The 19,216-nt window shown below is 44.0% G+C and overlaps 1 protein-coding gene across 50 annotated transcripts in view; it reads left to right on the forward strand.

Annotated features, from left to right (window-relative positions):
* DTNB (dystrobrevin beta) overlaps positions 1-19,216 on the forward strand; it is a 239,286-nt gene that overhangs the window by 205,130 nt on the left and 14,940 nt on the right. For 19 of the 50 annotated variants that reach the window (XM_070573146.1, XM_070573114.1, XM_070573162.1 and 16 more), the window contains one exon: positions 837-857. The exons of the other annotated variants lie outside the window; for them this stretch is intronic. In XM_070573146.1, coding sequence (XP_070429247.1) covers positions 837-857 — 21 coding nt within the window. The remainder of the gene's footprint in view (positions 1-836; positions 858-19,216) is intronic. 50 annotated transcript variants of the gene reach the window in all.

Here is a 19,216-nt window from a genome sequence, read left to right on the forward strand (position 1 = left end):
TTATGCATAAGAAGTACTAAATGAAGCTGTATTGAATTAATGAAAACCTGAGGTCGAGAACTCGTTTTTGAAAGGCCTCTCAGGGGCCCTGAAGCAGTTTCCAGTTTATTGGAGGAATGGGGATGCCAGTGGATCCTTGGAAAAAAACGCAAAGCAGCCCAAAAGCAGTGAAGGGGAGGGGACTAAACAAGAGAATCTGTGGTCAGGTGGAATTGCTGATTGTTGGGAAGTTCTTAGAGCACTGGTTCTCCAACCAGCAGGCGTCAGAATCAGCTGAAAGGCTCATACTGCACCCCACCCAAGAGTTTTGTTTCAGTTCGTCTGGGGTGGGACCCAAAATTTGTGCCTCAACAGTTTCCACGTGATGCTGCTGCTGCTGCTGGTCTGTGTTCCACACTTTGAGAACCACTGGCTTAGAGAAATGCATATAAACACGTGTGAATGTTGTGAATGGTGAAATACAATGATTATTGGGCTTTTGAGTCATGGTTGAGCTGCTGCTTTCAGTTTACCCTAAATAGTTATGTGACCTTAGGCAAGCAGGCTCTCTAGGCCTTTTTCATCTATAAATGAGGAAGTTGGCCCAGCTGGTTTCTAAGCTTCTTTTCTTGCAACTCTAGAAGTTAGCACTTAATGAATTGCGTGGGGCAGAGGCCTACCCTTTGCCCTGTCCAGAGGATGATGTTCTGATGGTGATCAGGGCCTTTGATCTCTGAACCCATGGGCCTGGCCTGGTTTGCCCAATTCTTCTATCGTTTCTTCCAAATGTTTGTGGTGATGGGCATTAATCTCTCTCCTTTTTCCCTCTGCCTTTTTTTCATCTTCGACACCTCTAGGAGGAAGAGCAAAAGCAGGCAGTAAGTGAACTTCAGAATTCTCCACCCGACTCTGGCTCCTTTTGCATGTCCTTCTTTTCCTCATATAACTGTTATATACTTTCTCCTCTCTTCCCTGCACAAGTTCATCTCTGCAGAATTGGTTATGTGTAAAACCCTCAGCAGTGCTCTCCATGGTGTTTTAAAATGGCCTAAAAGTCCATGTCATGTTTATCTAGTAGAGCATGTTCTTATTTGAAACCAGAGCTTAAATTTTTTTTCAAAGTACACATCTGTTGTGTTTATTTAAATATGCATGATTAGCCAGGCTACAATTGCATTTTCCTGCTCTTGCATTCTCTGCTGCTATGTGTCTAAAGTGACTTCAATTGCTTGAAACAATTTTCAGGGTGGTGGGGGTGACCTCAGGTCTATATACTGTGTCATGAATGATTGTGCATGAAAATGAGTAGTTCTTTTGGTAACTTTGGATGTCCCTTAGTCTTGAACAGGCTTCTGGGTGCTCCAGCTCCAGTAGCCTTTGTAACAAAGTTACTGTTGAAAACTAAGTGACTGATTATGCTGTAAGTGATTTCCTGTTCAGAGCCCACTCCAGAGGGAGCTCTGGTTTTTCTGAGCTGCATGCCTGTTGCATGGTGTTTAGGGAAGGTTTATGTTTATTTTTATTTTTCCTGATAGCCTCAAACCTGCACAAGAAAATCAATTGAGGGCCTATGCACAATGGTAACACCATATGCTTATGTAACGTAATAAGGTTTTCAAAGCATATATTTTTTACACAAGCTAAAGCTGATTTTTAATTTACCTCAGGGCTTTTTTTTAAAAAGAGAAAAATGAAATGTTTAATTCAAAAAATTTACTCATTTTTTCCCCCAAAACCAAATTTATCTGTGTTTTAGTTTAAGAATAGGAACATAAAACATTGTTATTTATTATTCCCGGTAGGAAAGCAATGGAATGATAGAATAAAGTGGAGAGGAGAGGAAGGAAGAGATAGATAATAAGGGGAGGAGGCAAGAGGAGTGAGGGAGAGGCGGACTCTAAGAAAGAGGGAAAGGAGTCTGGTGTTAGGATTGCTAACAACTCAGAAATCTCAGTGGCTTAAATGTAACAAGAGTTTGGTTTTGTTTTGGCTTTGTTTGCTTTTGTTTTTCTCCTCATTCACACATAGTTTATTGCTTTGATTTTTTTTTAATAGTTTTTGTTCATTCTTCCCTTTTTTTTTTTCTTCTCTCCAAAGCCCCCCAGTACATAGTTGTATATTCTAGTTGTGAGTGCCTCTGGTTGTGCTGTGTGGTATGCCGCCTCAGCATGGCCTGATGAGCAGTGTTAGGTCCGGGCCTAGGATCCCAACCAGCGAAACCCTGGGCCACTGAAGCAGAGCGTGTAAATTTAACCACTCGGCCACAGGGCAGCCCCTATTGCTTTGATTTTATAGCACTTCCATATCAATAGTTACATTCACATGGGCAAAGCAGAAGAAGCCCAGGATGGAAGGTCAAGCCCAGCCATTAAATGCTTCTATCAGGAGGTGATACACATCACTTCCGCTCCAATTCGTTAACCAAAGGAGGTTACATGACCACACTTAACTTCAAGGGGGCAGGGAAGTATAATCCTCCATTTGCTTAGAAGAAGCAGAGAAGCCGGTGCTGGTAATGCCTACCACAAGTAGGAGGATGAGTAAGATTGTGTTGGAGGGCAGGAGAGAGACCCTCTATCCCCCTGCTCCCTTCTCCCGCTCCTTCCCTGACAGTCTCATCCCCCTGCTGTTGACCCTTCCTGCTGGTCCAGGGCATCACCTCACCTGTAGTTGCTGACCACCAGCATTCCTCTCCTTCTCCTCACCCCTCTACACCTCGGAGATGTGCTTCACAGCTAAAACCACTTGCTGGGAACTTCCTCCCACAGTCCGCCCAGACTAGCTTTTTCTGAGCCCTCTCTGAATGTGCCAGCTCAGAGTGAAGCACGTCCACCCTACACCTCACCTGAGAACTCTCTTTCAGAAGAGGGCAGACATTATGGATATTCATTTTAATGGTAGCAGTAGTGCTTCGAAGAGACATTTTATTTTTTAAAAATCTTATGGATTATTGTATAATCCAAGAACCAGAAATCGCCTCTGCTGGTATATTATTTCTCAGATCACTTTGAAGGTGACCTTGAGCAGAAAGGGGATTGAATGACATGTTCCTTTCAGTGATCTTTGATTCTGTGCAAGATCATCACCCCCTTGAAGTTGGCAAAATGAGAAGCTAGATGCAGACTGCTGAATCCTGCCACTAATGAGTCACCTGTGTGCATGTCTCGGGCATTCTCCTTGGCCAAGGTTCTGAGCTTGTGAGCCAGTCCTTACAGACTCATAGGACATCCATGGCGTGAATTGGTACAAACTTTTTTCTTCATCTTTCCCTGCTATGGTATGAGGTAAGACATTCTGCTCTGTGAATGTAGGTAGAAATATCCTCTGTCCATATCACAGCTTTAAACTGGACCAACCTAAAGCTCAGCTCTGAGGCTCAAATTTGAACTGAATGGCTTTACATAGTTCAACAATATTTTTAACACGTACAGCTGAAAAGACTATAAAGCTTTAGAACTAGCCCTTCTGCTTTAATCTGTGTCATTACTGAGTGAGACACCAAAAGGTATTTAACACAAAGCTAAGTTGTAACCCTTTCTTCCTGGGTTCTGGCTGGTATAGTTTAATTTCTTTTCTATCAAAATGTATTACCATATATGGGTAATAAAATAATTGTAAAAGACTTTTAAAATGAAGAATTTATGGAGCTGGCCCCATGGCCGAGTGGTTAAGCTCGCACGCTCCACTGCAGGCGGCCCAGTGTTTCATTGGTTCAAATCCTAGGTGCTGACATGGCACTGCTCATCAAACCACGCTGAGGCAGTGTCCCACATGCCACAACTAGAAGGACCCACAATGAAGAATATACAACTATGTACTGGGGGGCTTTGGGGAGAAAAAAGGAAAAAAATAAAATCTTTTTAAAAAAAATGAAGAATTTACTAGACATGCTTCTAAAAACTGGCTCTGTAAATCCATTTTAGAGAAATTTTCATATAGTCTGTCTTCTTCTTTCCCCCTGAGGGATAATTTTGGCTTAGGGGGAATTTGAGAGAAATGGGTAGTAACTGTGACTTTGTGAGCATTGGTGTTGTTTCTGCCTGCAGCCCCAGCCGCTTTTCCAGGGCTTTGAGTGGCGTTAGTGCCTCAACTGATAATTCTTCTGTTTTTCCTCTCTCCCTCCCTCTCTCCTTCCCTTCTCTTTTCTCAGACCCAAGGGTTATAATTAAGGGCAGAACTGCCTGGCTGTTTCAGATAAGATTTCACTGAGTGACTGTTCAACGCACGATATACCCTACAGTCTAACAGCCTCAGGAATTAGATTCTATCAGTTGAGTCAGGGTTAATCAGGCCCATGATAATCATCAGACTGTAATTAAAGGACGCCATCTGCCTTTTTCACACTGCAGCCCCAGCTGCCAGCCCAATGCCTGCCACACGGCAGATACTCAATAAATAGTTGCTAAATGAAAACCAGTATTAACCAAATTTACAAGGTTTTGACTTAAAAGCAGTGTGAATTCCTAATTGTAAGGGACGTAACTGGTTCGAGTACCTGTGGGAGTAATTTTGCTCAAGGTACTCCTGTGTAATAGGTAGATCCATTCAGGAGACTCGACGGTGGTTCAGAATTGTCCTTTACAGAAAGGAATCAGAAAGACAAATCTCAGTGTTACCAAAAGAATAAGAACACCAAGCTAATAAATTAGTATTATTATTAACTCTATTATTCTTTCTGTCTAAAGAACAGATACTGATTATGTGAAATAAAATCATCCTTTTTTTTTAAACGCAGATAATCTGTAAAATGCAGGATATCTACAGTTATTTGTAACACTTGAAAATATTTTGAGCATTGCTCAGTAAAACCCCAATGCCTGCAGTAAGAAATATGGTTATGGGATTTAGCAGCATGTTACGAAGGGGCACATGAGGGCAACAGACTGATGAGGACTCTGTGGCGGTGGGCTGTACCACCACTGGTATACTTGAGCTGTGGGCTACTCCAGTCTAGGTCCAACGGTATCCCAACCCTGGTCTGGAGGGATTTCAGATTGCGTAAATTCATTTTGGGGACATCTGAGGGTTCCATTTTCCCCAATGACTCAATATACCATAAAATTTCACTGCTGGGTCACTAACACCAAATAAGATGAGCTATCTAAGGCAAGGGGGTTCTGTTTCCTCATGAAGGATGTGTTTCCTTGAACCTTTCTCTGAATCCTCCCAGTAGAAGATCGTTACCTTTTATATCCAGATCAACATCAGACTTAAAGACTGTAACTTTAGACAGTAATCTCTAAGGACGGGGGCTCTCACAGGTATTACCTTTGACCCAGATTAGTAGTAGGGTGATGGTCCAGAGTGTCATTCTGAAAATTATGTAATCAGAGGAATCTTTGGAATTCTGCTAAGAGAACATTGCCATACTTGGGACCTCCCTTTTTACTTCACTCAGTAGGGATATCAGTTGGGATCTTGCCCTATGCCCTTTTCAATTTCTAGAACCAGGCAAATAACCCACTGCAAATACACCAAAGAAAGCATAGTGTGGGCTGGCTCTTGAAAGAAATGGTGGTCCCATCTCTGACCGCAGCTCCACCAAGTATGCCTCAGAGGAAGGGCACTCAATATTTAGTTAGCCATGGTTGAGCCATGAGGGCTCCAATAAAACTCAGGAATACTCACTTTGTAAGTTTAAGAGAAAGTATTAAAAAAACCAAACCTATACAACAGCAAATAAAAACCTCCTCTTTGTCCGTTAAAGAGATTATTGGTGAACCCCTTGTTGTGCTCATGGTTCATTTCCCCTCCTGGATCACTTAACCTTCGGACACAATCTCACTGGGAAGTGACTCAGATTCACATGCGTCTCAAATCTTCTAGACTCTCTGGCTCCACCATACTCTGAAATAGACACCTGAGTCTCCTTCCTCCTGGAAGGCAGAGAATTGCCATTCGTTTATTTATTCAGCAATGTCTTACTACGTACGTTCAAGGCAGTGAGCTTGACCTTTTGGAGGAGAACAAGAGAAATCCTACACAAATCCCACCCTCAAATAGTATAAAAATTATTTCATGATTGGCATGGTGCCCTAAATACAGAAACACAAGCCAGGTCATTGATATCCTGAGCTTTAGGCACCGCTGCTGCCCTCCTAAGTTTGCGAATTCCGCAGATGTCTTTTGGTAAACAGGGATCAGTGTGCTGTGCTGTATGGCTATGCCACAAAGCTTCAGCCTGGGTCCCAGTCCTGGTCTTCATACGTGGACTGTCTGCCAGTGCCAGCTGCACGTAGACAGCCTCGAGAAAGTCTGCAGAGTGTGCTCACTCATCAGTCTCGGCTCCTGTACTCACTATAGGAACCTGGCAGTTTGTCGTTTTGTTTTGATTTGATTTTTTCCCCAAAAGAGTAGATATTGTTACAATATTAAAAACAGGTATTTGTATTTCACTCTCCCAAAACTCCTTAAACACCTACAAGGAGTTTACAATCTGAGGTTATAGGGGGAAATTGCTTTCAGGTCTTTGCAGCACCCCCAATATTTTTTGTCAGTCTCATCAATGACAAGCTGAGAGATTTCCTTACCTGCTTTTTTTTTTTCCTCCTGTACTATATTTCTGTCTTTCCTCTCCTAAGTGGAATGTGTACAACATATGAAAACTATCCACCAGGGTCTCCAGGAAAAGCCTCTACACACCAAGCTGGAGAAATTCACCTTCCACTGGAGGAATATTGAATTCCTAGGACGTGTACCTCCTGTATAGCAGTCTGAGTCTCAGCAAAGCATCAATAGAAAAGAATGAGTGAAAGATGACTTCTAGGTTTGAGCCTGGGAAAATGATGGGTACCACGGACTGAAAGAGTGAAAATGGGGAGATGATGTGGTTCTCGGATGGGAACTTTGGTCTGATTTTGAATATACTGAGTTACAGAGAATAGGCAGGCAGGCAGGCTTTTTGTATGGTTTGCCAGATATTCGGGGATACGCAGGTGGAATTTCAGCGGGAAAACAGGGCTAGTGTTATAGATTTGGAAGTCTTCAACATAAAATTAGAGTGGAAACCATAAACATGAGCTTTAGGGGAAACCCATAGTAGACGAAAAGAAGAAAGAGGAGGTGGAACAGGTAGGATTGTGGAGTCTCACGGAAGCCCAGAAAGTTGCAAGAGGAGAAAGTTAATAAGACAAAGAAGCCTTTCAATTTGACAATAAGGAAGTTATCAGCAACCTTGGAAAGGAAATTTTCAGTAAGGTAGTAGACTGCAGACGACTCTGAAAAGTGGGTTTTGTCATGTCCTCCCTCCTTGCCCCACCCGCATTGAGTAACCTCGCCTCAGTGAAGGAAGTCTTACTGAATTACATGTGAATGGATTGCTCTTCTGACTCTTACAACCTTGTTGACAAGACCTCATTTCTTTTCTATATAAACATGTACATAACGTTTACAAGCCTCAGTTTCCTCATCTGTAAACTTCCGACTCCACAGTTCTTTGATCCTTTTGTCACTGATACCAATTAGTATATAGGGGAAAGGCTATAAACCAAGAAGGGTCTACGGAAGTCCAACTGGGTTCATTTGACTGGTGTCTCCTTTTGTGACTTTGAAGCCCTCTAGCCCTCACTTCATGTCTGGGCTTTATTTCAGTAACCACCTCCTTCCCCAGGGTTTATTCATGCCATCTGTATACCTCCCACTCTTCCAGACAAAAGAAAGCATCCTAAGAAAACATAAGCTGATTCCATAACCCTCTCCTTTGGCTTGCCTCTGGGATTCTTGACCATGCCTCCCACAGAAGGATGGGAATCCCTACCATTCCCTTTCTGTTAGACCTCATCCCAGCATCCTCTCTTGACATAGGATTCGATCTGTGACCCTTCACTTTGAGAGTGTCTCTAGGTGTTTCCTCAAATCCTGATGCTGTCAGTCTCTAGGGTTTTATAGCTGACTTCAGGCTAGTTCTGATGTTCCATATGAACAACAGTGCTAAGGTATGAGTTTCCTAGCCTAGAGTCCTTAACTGAAATGGACATCTGCTTAGTGTCAGCTAGAAGAAGCATGTAATGAAGGGTTCGATAGACTCTTTTGCACTCTTCTCCATTTGCTGCTAATCATAATTTGACAAGTAGAATTACTCTCATTGGGAGCTGCAGCATAGATGCCCCAATGCTTTAAAAAAAAAAAAGAAAGAAACAAAAGTGGAAGCATTTTTATAAAATTAAAGGCAAGGAAGAGAGACAGTTAACTGCAGCTAAAGTGGTACCTTTAATAAAAGTCCATGCCAACTCACCACTGCTTTACAAAGCTAGCTGACCATAAATCTTTCCGTGCTTTCGTTATTATGTGTTCTTATTAACTTAAATATATATATATATAACATTCGCTTTTTATTCATGGCTTTCACATTTCAAATTTCAACTCCTGTATTTAACCAACTCAGACCTCAGGAAGCCAAGAGAGAATCTAGGAGACTCTCAGGCCTATAGCTGCCCCCGGGACATCTCCCAAATGTACAAAAGGAATGAGAGTCTGTTCTTGGGCCCCTTGAAGGTTCTAACCTAATCTGAGTCTACTGGTGGCCTGCCCTTCCTTCCACAGTAGCTCAGTGCCTGGAAAAAGGAGCCCTGGACAGGCTGTCCTCTGAGTCATGACTCTGAGTCACCCTCAGCCAGGTTTCTCATCCTCAGCACTATTGACATTTGGGGCCAGATAACTCTTTGGCAGAGGGAAGTGGGGGAGGCTGTCCTATGCATTGCAGGATGTTTAGCAGCATGCTTGACTTCTACCTACTAAATTCCAGAAGTAGTCCTCCCCCCCCCCAGGTCTCTAGCAGGTAAAATTGCCCCCAGTTAGGAAGCACTGCCCTGAGCCCAGAGAACTTTTCTCTGTGATACCAGTCTGAGCCTCCGAGGCATTCTCAGAATTCCTTACTGTGAGGTTTAGATATGGGATGGATGGTAAAAGATTTCCAGCCACCTTTCCCCACAATCACTCCTCTGTCTGTATTTCCTGCTTCTGTTGGTGTCATTGCCAGCACTCCCTGTGCGCATGCTCTCTTCCAGTCTTCTGCTCGTCCCACTCAGTTGCCCAAAGTCTAGTCAGTTTTTTCTCCAAAAGCTTGCTTGTATCTCTCTCCTTTCAATTCCTATCATCATTCCAGCCTCCAGCCTCTGTCACCAGCTCCATTGGAAAAGTCTCTTAATAGGTCACCTGTCTCCTGTCTGTTGCTTCTCAGTCCCTCCTTCACATTGCCCCAGAGCCAGATTCCTAAATACAGACAGCCCTGACCGCATCATTCCCTCCTCGGAAACTCCCGCCGGCTCCCTATGCCATTGCCTGCAGCAGAGGTCAGCAAGCTTGTTCTTAAAAGGTTAGATAGTAAATATTTCAGGCTTCATGAGCTAAATCAATGATACTATGTAGATGCTTATACAACCATTTAAAATATGACCTTTTAAAACTGTAAAAACCATTCTTAGATCATGGACTGTAAGAAAACAGGTGGCCAGCTGAGTTTTGCCATGAGCTGTAGTTTTCCCATCTGGGGCTTGGTAAGTAAACTTGATGACCATTTATTTATGGCTCATGATGGTTGTGGTCCCCACTACTCTTCCCACCATGTATCTTCCGTGTTCCCTATATACCAGCCTCCCCGTACAGCTCCTTCTCCCCCATAGATAGCCTCGTCTCAGGCCCGGGGCCTCCGTCCATGCCCTTTCCTCACTAGATGCCCTTCCCAAGCCTTTTTTCTCTCCTGAAATCATACCCCTCGAGATACTCCCAGTTGCCACCTCTTCTGGGAAACCTCACCCCGTTCCAGACAGTTAAACCCTCTCACTTCCGTGCTCCTTTTCCTTTGTCCTCTACTACGGCGCTTGTTTCATCCCCTTTTTTACCAGCTGTGTACATACCATACCCAGCTGCCTCAGGAAGCTGTGAGTGGAGACATTGCCCCTTCATAGCCCTCTAGCATCTTTCAAAGTAAACTAATGGCAGGTAGTACTGTATTGAGCTGGTTTGTGAAGCAGTTTATATTTATCCTCACCAACCTGTGAAGATATTCCTTTTTTTTTTTTTAAAGATTTTATTTTTCTCCTTTTTCTCCCCAAAGCCCCCCGGTACATAGTTGTATGTTCTTCGTTGTGGGTCCTTCTAGTTGTGGCATGTGGGATGCTGCCTCAGCGTGGTTTGATGAGCAGTGCCATGTCCGCGCCCAGGGTTCGAACCTACGAAACACTGGGCCTCCTGCAGCAGAGCGTGCGAACTTAACCACTCGGCCATGGGGCCAGCCCCTGTGAAGATATTCTTATCTCCATTTTACGTAGGAGGAATCTGAGATGCAGAGAGGTTAAGTTGCCCAAGATCACACAGCTAGTAAATGGCAGAGCTGGTATCCAAACGGGGTTCATCCAACTTCAGAGCCTGAACTCTAACCTCTGTATTCTATATAACAGGGACTCAACAAAGAGAGCTGGTGTTGGATGAGGGTGCCGTGTATCACCATGCAAGTTTTGCCTACCTATAAGTAGCATTTAAACTTGACTCGTTGGATTTTAAGATATCACTGGTAGGCTCTGGCTGGCTGCCTGCCTGCTCATTGATTTAGCCATCTGAATAAGGACCACGCTCTCCTGGGAGCCTGTCCTGTTTTTGTTTCTAATATGCCATCTGAGTGTTTAGTACTCACTTTATAGGGATTTTTCCCTCACTGAGGTCCTTGATCATCTTGCTGAGAACTGGCTTTGAAATTGTGTATTGAGAACTAGTGGGATACCATTTTCAAACAGAGCTGGGCAAACTAGGAGAAACAAACAGAAAGAGGGTAATTCTAGTCTTGGAATTTATGAGCTTCCCTATCTAAAAGTTAAAATTTCAACTTTCTTTTGATCTTTGGGTTTATGGTGAGTTTTAATAGGTTGTTCTTGTCTCAGGAATTTAATACGCTTTCCTCCTTCCACTCAGAAAGATAACTAGACACCTTGCCCCCCCGCTTTAAGCCTTGGGGTAAGCTTTGTCTTCTATGTGATTTAGGTTGACTTGAGTAGGGACAGAATTGTGAAGATTAAAAACCATGACCTTCTACCCGTTGCCAACACAGTGATCACAAGAGGTCCAGCAGTTTTCCAATAGCTGTTTCCTGTCCGTTGCAGCTCAGCCCACGAGCCACCACAGCAAGAGACAAGTTATGTGTGAGCCCAGAGTTTCCTTAAGTGATGTGGGAACAAACAGGTCACCCCTGCAGAGGGACCTCATAGCAGACTTTTTGGTGGCTCTGCCCTTCCAACAGATACACTATAGATAAATGTGTATTAATGGTGCTAAGAGAGCCATCTTAAAACTCTTCAGTCCTACCTCTTAAAGATAGAAACTGAGGGTCTGGCCTGGTGGTATAGTGGTTAAGTTTGCACGCTCTGCTCTGGCGGCCTGGGGTTTGCAGGTTCGGATCCTGGGCACAGACCTACACACCGCTCATTAAGCCATGCTGTGGCAGCATCCCACATACAAAATAGAGGAGAATTGGCACAGATGTTAGCTCAGGGGACCATCTTCCTCAAGCAAAAAGAGGAAGATTGGCAACAGATGTTAACTCAGGGCCAATCTTCCTCACCAAGAAAAGAAAAGCCAGGTTTGTCTTTAAAAGCTATTGCACACTTAAGCTTGCAGTTAGGCACCTTTGCTAAGATGGGAAAGGTCTCCAGGCATGTTCTTTACCTGTTTCTAATTCATCCCAGAGGGAGCCACGGCCTGCTTCTCTGTTCACTGCCAAGTGACAGTGTTTCTCTCTCTTCAATCCTTGTTCTCCATCATCTGCTTCCTTCCATCCCCGGTCCTAACTCCCAGCCGTCTGAACTCTTGTCAGGTTAGGCAATTATTTTCAAACCTTGCAGCAGGACAGCCAGTGCAGCGTCAGATAATCCTTTCTCTCTCCTGCTACTTCCACATTTGATGAGACAGCTGCATTTTCCCAGCAGAGCCACCACCAGCACCAGCTCAAAATAGTATGTGGGTAGTTGTGTTTCTTTCTTGTTTGTTTTACCTTTTCTTGAAGAAAAAAAATATACAAAGTCCATTCTTTGTGTATAAAGTCCAAGGGAAAAAATACACAAAGTCCAGTTCACTATACAGTCGCAGTTGCCTCACTGAAATTTCAGACTTGCAGCTCCTGTCTCCCAATGTTGTTTTTTGTTTTTTCGTTTTTCTGAGAGGGTCTCTGAAAATCAGCAGCAAAGAGGCCAGTTTGTTTATTTAAATACACTGCAGCAAAATGAAGGTAATTGTCCACGCAGGCCATCTGCTCCCTGGCAGGTATCCATGAGTCAGAGAGAGAGAAATGGAGACTAAAGTGTCTCCTTCTGTTACCATGATAACAGCTTAGCTCAGAGTTTTAGCTGGAGGTGTGTGTGTGTGTGTGGAGGGGGACGCAGTTACCAGTGCTCCATGGAGGGCATTAACTCTCAGAATCAGGCTTTTTGCCACAAACCTCCCTGGGCTTGATTACCTGACTGTAATGTGTAGCAAAGAGATAAAAAAAAAATTCAGACCTGTTGTAAGAGGAAATAGTATTTATGGAGTCCCTACTGTGTGCCAGGCACCATGCCGAGGATACCCAAACATGGCCCAGAATGGCGCAAATCCTTTTCCTCCTAAAGACAGCACCTTTCTCCCTGTGCGGCCAGCTCTCTCTGCCTCTGCCTATGAGTCCCTCTCTGTGCTCACATGCCAGCCGTGGGGACAGATCACAGTGTCCTCAGGTCACCTTCTCTGGCATTCTCTGTACCTGTTTTGGCTCCAATATTAGATTTGTGTTCTAGACAAGAGACTAAGTCATAATCACTGCATTCTCTTTCTCGCATTTCTCATTCTTATTGGAAACTGTGTCCTGTCAAAAATTGTGGTTAGCTTCAAGAATGAGAAGTCTTGACTGATCCATGTTCCTTCTGGCCTCAGAAACATTGTGCCATGATCCCAATATCCTTTGGTTTCTTCTAGCAGTCTGAGACAATTAGAAGACCCAGGTACCAGTCTTAGCCTTTCTGCTAATTTATTTGTGACCTTGTGACCTCTAGCCCTCATTCTCCTCAAATAAAAGATGAATGTTGGACTAAAACAGAAGCTGTTTTCCTGGGGTCATGAACGCTCTGAAATTATAAGCATAATTTCTGAGTTCTTTTCTTGGAACGTGATACATAGCTTCCTCAGGGTCTCAGAGTCTTTGCTGATTTAGAAGAAATGACGAGGCAGCAGACTAGGGAGGCTGTCAGATTGTAACGTTTCTCTGGCTCTGTTTTTACAGCAGAATTGCCTTCAACTACAAGGGACCTCTGTCTTCAGAGAACCTGAGTTACAGGGCGTTTATTGTGTTTAGTTATTGCTTAGACACTTGACTGGCCTGTGCTGTATTCAAGCCTTTGTTATAGGTTGTATTCCAGCGAGATCCCACTGTCCTTGCATCAGGAAACCTTCAAACACCAAGTGGCTGTTGCAGAGCTTCCCTAGCTTCCCCAGGCTAACCGCCCCTCTCCTGGCAGCTGAAACCTGATTGTTTTGTACCCTCATTGTCCCCATCCCCCAGAGCCACCTGACTAGTTCCTCCACCTTTACTGATTTCTGTGTGATTCTCAGGTTCCCCATAATCTCAAGGTTCCACCTGTGATGCTCCACCCAGCCTCCTACTGTGCCACTTATTCTAGACGTGGTTTGCATTGAATGGAGGACTTGGCAGTCCCCATGGGGAGGACTTGCCTCTTGGACCTTTAAACCCATCTGTGCTTTTGAGACAAGATGCAATTGCACAATGCAGTGCCCAGTCTGCAGTGATTTGCCATTTGTCTGCCTGGCCCACACCTATCAAGAGGGCAGAGAATGAACAAACCCTGATTGGGTTCATAGGTGATTTTTGGCATGCTGAGAGTGTTGCTCTATGCAGAAAGCACTGTCTCGCGCTGTACATGCTCCGTACGCTTATTTGTGCTTATTTAATTAGAAGGACCTTATTTCAGACTCTGTCTTTCTTGAGATAGCCCCATCCTCTGTCCAGTAGCCTGCTCCCTGCACCTCCTCACTTGTTTCATTTGCATGCGGCCTAAACGGGCAGCGTCTCTGGCATTGACTCCACTCGTGAGAAAGGTAAGTTAGATGTAGAACGTGCCGTTGCGTGACCCTGAGATGTCTGCTGCTCAGAGGAAGATCCTGCGCTGACTGTGGTTGTGACCAAAGCAAAGCCATGATTCCTCGGCATTTCTGAGCTGAGGTAACTTGGCGAAGGTCAGAGAATCATAGAATTTTATATCTGACAAATATTTCAGAGATCGTCTAGTTGACTCTGCTCAGTTTGTAAATGAGAAGACTGAGCCCCAGAAAAATTAAGATGCGTGTGCTGCATGGTCAAAAGAAAATCCCAGGTCTCCGTCTTCTAAGCCGTGCCCTTCCTGCCAAACTACACCGCTTCCTTAAATGTTCATCCCAAAGTGGTGGCAAGAGCTGGGGTTCCATCTCAGAGCCTGCAACCTCCCCTCCTCTTCTAAGTCACTGAATTCGCCACAGAGAACTGCCTCTGGGTCCTGTAATTATGGACAAAGTAAAGAGGGTGAGACTTCCAGTGTCAGGACAAACTAATATACTCAGCAGCTTAGGCACATTCTCAGATCTGGAAAAACTTTTCTTGATTATATATCCTTGCTTCTCTCTTCTCATCCATGGTCTTCTTTGCTCTGGTCTGTGGCCTCTCCCAGAGGGCCTCCGGGCCTGGTCTCTCAAATCCCCCAATGCCCCACCCTCTCCCCCTCAATCAAACGTCCTGCAGATGGGACTAATCTAATAATGTATGAAGAAAAAAATCAACCTTAGCATATGAGTTGCCTATGGCTGCATAACAGATTACCCCAAACCTAGTGGCTTAGAAGAACGAGTATTTATTACCTTGGAGCCTCTGCGGGCCAGGAATCCAGCACAGTTTAGCTGGATCCTCACAGGCTGAGTGTCAGGGCCTCTCACAAGGATACAGTCACCTCAAGGCTCCACAGCTCACATGGTTGTTAGCAGGACTTCTCATGGGTTGTTGGACTGAGGGCCTCCGTTCAGGGCTGGCTGATGGCTGGAAGCCACCCTCAGTTCAGTGCCACGGGGGCCTCTCCACAAGGCAGCTCACAAGATGGCAGCTGGCTTCATCAGAGCCCACAAGCGAGAGAGCAACAGTGAGTGTATGTGGGCAAAACTGAAGTCACAGCCTTTTATAATCTGATCTCTGAAGTGCCATCCCGTTCACCTGATTCATTAGACAGTCACTCGGCCCAGCCCACATTCAAGGCGAGGCGATTACACAAGGGTGGACCATAGAGAGGGAGTCATGGAGGCCATCTCAGAGGTCTGCCCACCACATTGAGTTGTCTAGTTAAATATTTCATTTAAAGTCATTTCATTTATCAATGACTGATAGATTTAGTACTCCTTGGAGATTATGGCCTGCTCTGGCTACATTCCCACTTTCCATTACAGAAGAAAAAGGGTCAGAAACTTGATACACCTCATTGTCATTTAATAAATATTTATTAATTAAGCATTTATACATGCTAAGCACAATGGTGAAGAAGACAAAATTTGAGAGGTGAGATAAATGCTGTGACCAGAAGTACAGGGTTCTGTGAGAGCATCTCAGGAAGACCTAATCTGATCCTGGAAGAGGGGGCAATGCAGCAGACACCTAGAGGACCAGAAGGATCTCGTCAGACAACAGGAAGGGACTAGTGCTCCTGGCAGAGAAGACAGTAAGTAGAGGCCTGAAGGCAAGAGAAAGTGCAGTCCTTTCGATAGATTGAAAGAACTATTGCCAGTCTTTTTGTTTTTTTCTGGTGAAACCACCCAGTAGCGGAGTCAGTTAACATCCCTTGCACCATTGTAGACCTCATCCAAGGTCAACCCCAGCCTCTCAGCCTTGCTGAACCCTCAGCCTTGGGCTTGGCTAAAGTATGTGTATATCAATTGGCTATGATTCCTGCCTCTCCCAGGACCTTTGGGATTTTCTGACCTACCCAGAATGCCAAACTGGTATTGCTCTGCTGGAACCAGAATTCACATAGAGTCCCTGATGGCTCCATCTTAGCATTGTTTTAGTCTAATATGATTCTAAAGCTGAGGGCTGGAGTTTGAGATCCATGGGGAAAAGGATGCCTTCCCAGTAGTCTTAGCTTCTCTCCTTCTGCTGCTCTGAACAAAGACAACTTCTGGAGTCTGGTTTTTATCTTCATCAGAAGGCATGTACTGGGCAATGATCCCAGGAAGAGGCCCTGATTATTTTCAAGCTGATGGTGGGCAGTAGATTTCATTTCCTGATCCTAGAGTTTTAGCCACATGTGGCTGTCCACCCCTGTCCATTCCTCTTGCCTCATCCTCGTCATCATTTTCCTATTAAAATATTTGCAAATGTTCGATTTCATATTCTTAAAAAGCAGCCTATTTGTTCATCTCGGGTCTCGCGACTCTGGCATTTGGTCCTCAGGCAGCAGTGCCTGCCCCATATCTCCCTGGGGAAGATTTATTATTTACCACGTGCTTAATGCTGGATTGGCCTTCTGAGGGGACAACAGATACCTGTCGTACAGTGAAGTGATCTTGAAGTTCACAGGCCACATAAATAAGCAAAAAACATTTTTTTTTCTTTAACTGGGCTTAATTTCCCTCTTGCGTACTCACCATCTGAGCTTGACACGGTCTGGGCATTTCCAGGCAAACTGAAGCCAGTCGTTTCAGAGATTCTTATCCCCCTTCCTGCACCCAAGATGGACACTACACCTTGGGGATTTATGCTGGGTGCTGTGGCATCAGTGGAGGAGTGTCCACGGCTCCACCTTGATCTGTGCTGAGACCAAGATCCTGTGGGCAGGCCTGGTTCTCACAGGCAGCACTCCCCACTCCATGGCTGAGGCATCTGAATTCATGGGCTCCACCAGCATCCAAGGACTGCACATGATTTCGTCCAGGCTTTAACTCCTCCGTGACTGAGACAGCTGTAGGCTCATCATTCCCACTGTATCAGCCTGTGGGAAAACCTTTGGCTACTGGGGTCTGTGGGGTCCATCCTTAAGCCTACCTAAGCAGCAACCTTTGTTCTGCTCCACCTCGCCCTCAGAGGCCCAGGAAAGACCCTGGGCTTTGCCAGTGTCCACCACTTCTGTGATCTCCTGCATCCCAAACTGGGCTGGCTCATGGGACTTTCCTGCAAAGCCAGGCCACTGCATTGGACTTTCTTGCCTTCCCTGCAGATTCTGTCTCCTCTCTTCAGCTTCCTTATCTAGTCTGAATTGGGGCTGACACAGCTAGACCTGGCTGTTCATATGCACTTTCCAAACTAGAAGGAATTTTATGCCTTCTCTTTGCCCCACCCCCAATAAAAATGGCCAAAAACCAGGGAGTGATGGTAATTACAGGGTAAAAGATGAAGGGGGTTTCCCAAATTACAGTGATTCATATGTCATAATATTATCTAGCCAAAATAGCATTCCTGAGGTGTTTATAAACTAGTTGAGAAGAAAAGGTATATACCCTTAAAAAGTAAAAAAAATAATAGTTTTATAACCACTGACAAAAATAGGAGAGAATATTTCACAAGATAGAACATATTTAATTGTCAATGGAAAATTATTATAAAAGCTAAAGAGTAGGGGCCAACCCTGTGGCCTAGTGGTTAAGTTAGGCACACTCTGCTTTGGTGGCCCAGGTTTGGTTCTCAGACTCAGACCTACACCACTTGTCAGTGGCCATGCTGTGGTGGCAACCCACATGCAAAATAGAGGAAGATTGGTACAGCTGTTAGCGCAGGACGAATCTTCCTCAAGCAAAAAGGAAAAATTGGTAGTAAAAGTAGCAAAAAGAGATTTTGTATTATTCCATTGTATGGATAGACCACATTTTGTTAATCCATTCACCAATGATTTTGGGGTTATTTCCACTTTGGGCCTATTAAACTGTTGCTAATGCATATTTGTGTGCAAGTTTTAGATGGACATATGTTTTCATTTCTCTTGGATACATAGTCAGGAGCGAAATTGCTGGGTCATACGGTAAGTTTCACGTTTTAAGAACTGCCAACCTGTTTTCCAAAGTGGTTGTACCATTTTACAGTCCTCTGAGCAACACACAAGGATTTCAGTTTTTCCACATCCTTGTCAGTCTTGTTGATTGTAGCTATTTCTGCGGATAAGTGGTATTTCGTTGTGACTTCAATTTACATTTCCCTAAGGACTACTCACGTTGAGCATTTTTCATGTGAGGATTAGCCCATTTGTACATCTTCTTTGGTGAAATGTCTGTTCAAGTCTTTGCCCATTTTGTAACTGAGTTGTTTGTCTTCTTCTTATTCAATTGTAAGAGTTCTTTTTATGTTCTGGACACAAGTTCTTTTTTTTCTTTTTGGTTTAATTTTGTTATTTCAGCTTTATTGACATATAATTGACATATAAAATTGTAAGATATTTAAAGTATACATTATGATGAGTTGATATATATACATATATGTATGTGAAAGGATTCCCTCATCTAGTTAATTAACCTCACATGCTTATCTTTGTGTGTGTGTGTGTGTGAGAACATTTAAGTTCTACTCTCTTAGCAAATTTCAATTATACAATAGTGTTATCACCTATAGTCACCATGTTTTACATGAGATCCTCAGACCTTATTCATCTTATAGCTGAAAGTTGGTACCCTTTTACCAACCTCTCCCCATTTCCCAACCCCTAGGCCTTGGCAACTGCTTTTCTTCTCTCCCTTTCTCTGAGTTTGACTTTTTTTTTTAGATTCTACATGTAAGTGATACCATGCAGTATTTGTATTTGTCTTTCTCTGTGTGGCTTATATCATTAAGCATAAATGCCCACAAGGTCCATCTATGTTGTCACAAATGGCAGGGTTTCCTTCTTTCTCTTAGCTGAATAATATTCCAGTGTGTGTGTGGGGGGGGGCGGGGGTGGGTGGGTATATATATATATATCTCATGTTCTTTATCCATTCATCCATTGACAGACAATTAGGTTGTTTCCGCATTTGGGTATTGTGAATAATGCTGCAATGAACATGGGAGTACAGATATCTCTTCAAGATCGTATTTTCATTTTCTTTGGATATACAACCAGAAGTGGAATAGCTGGATCATATGATAGTTCTATTTTTAATTTTTTGAGGAACCGCCATACTATTTTCCATAGTGGCCGACCAATTTACATTCCTGCCAACAGGGAACGCACGTTCCCTTTTCTCCACTTCCCTCTGCTCCCTGTTCTTGCCAACACTTGTTACTTCT

This window comes from Equus przewalskii, chromosome 14 (assembly GCF_037783145.1).
Source record: "Equus przewalskii isolate Varuska chromosome 14, EquPr2, whole genome shotgun sequence".
Taxonomy (NCBI): Eukaryota; Metazoa; Chordata; class Mammalia; order Perissodactyla; family Equidae; genus Equus; species Equus przewalskii.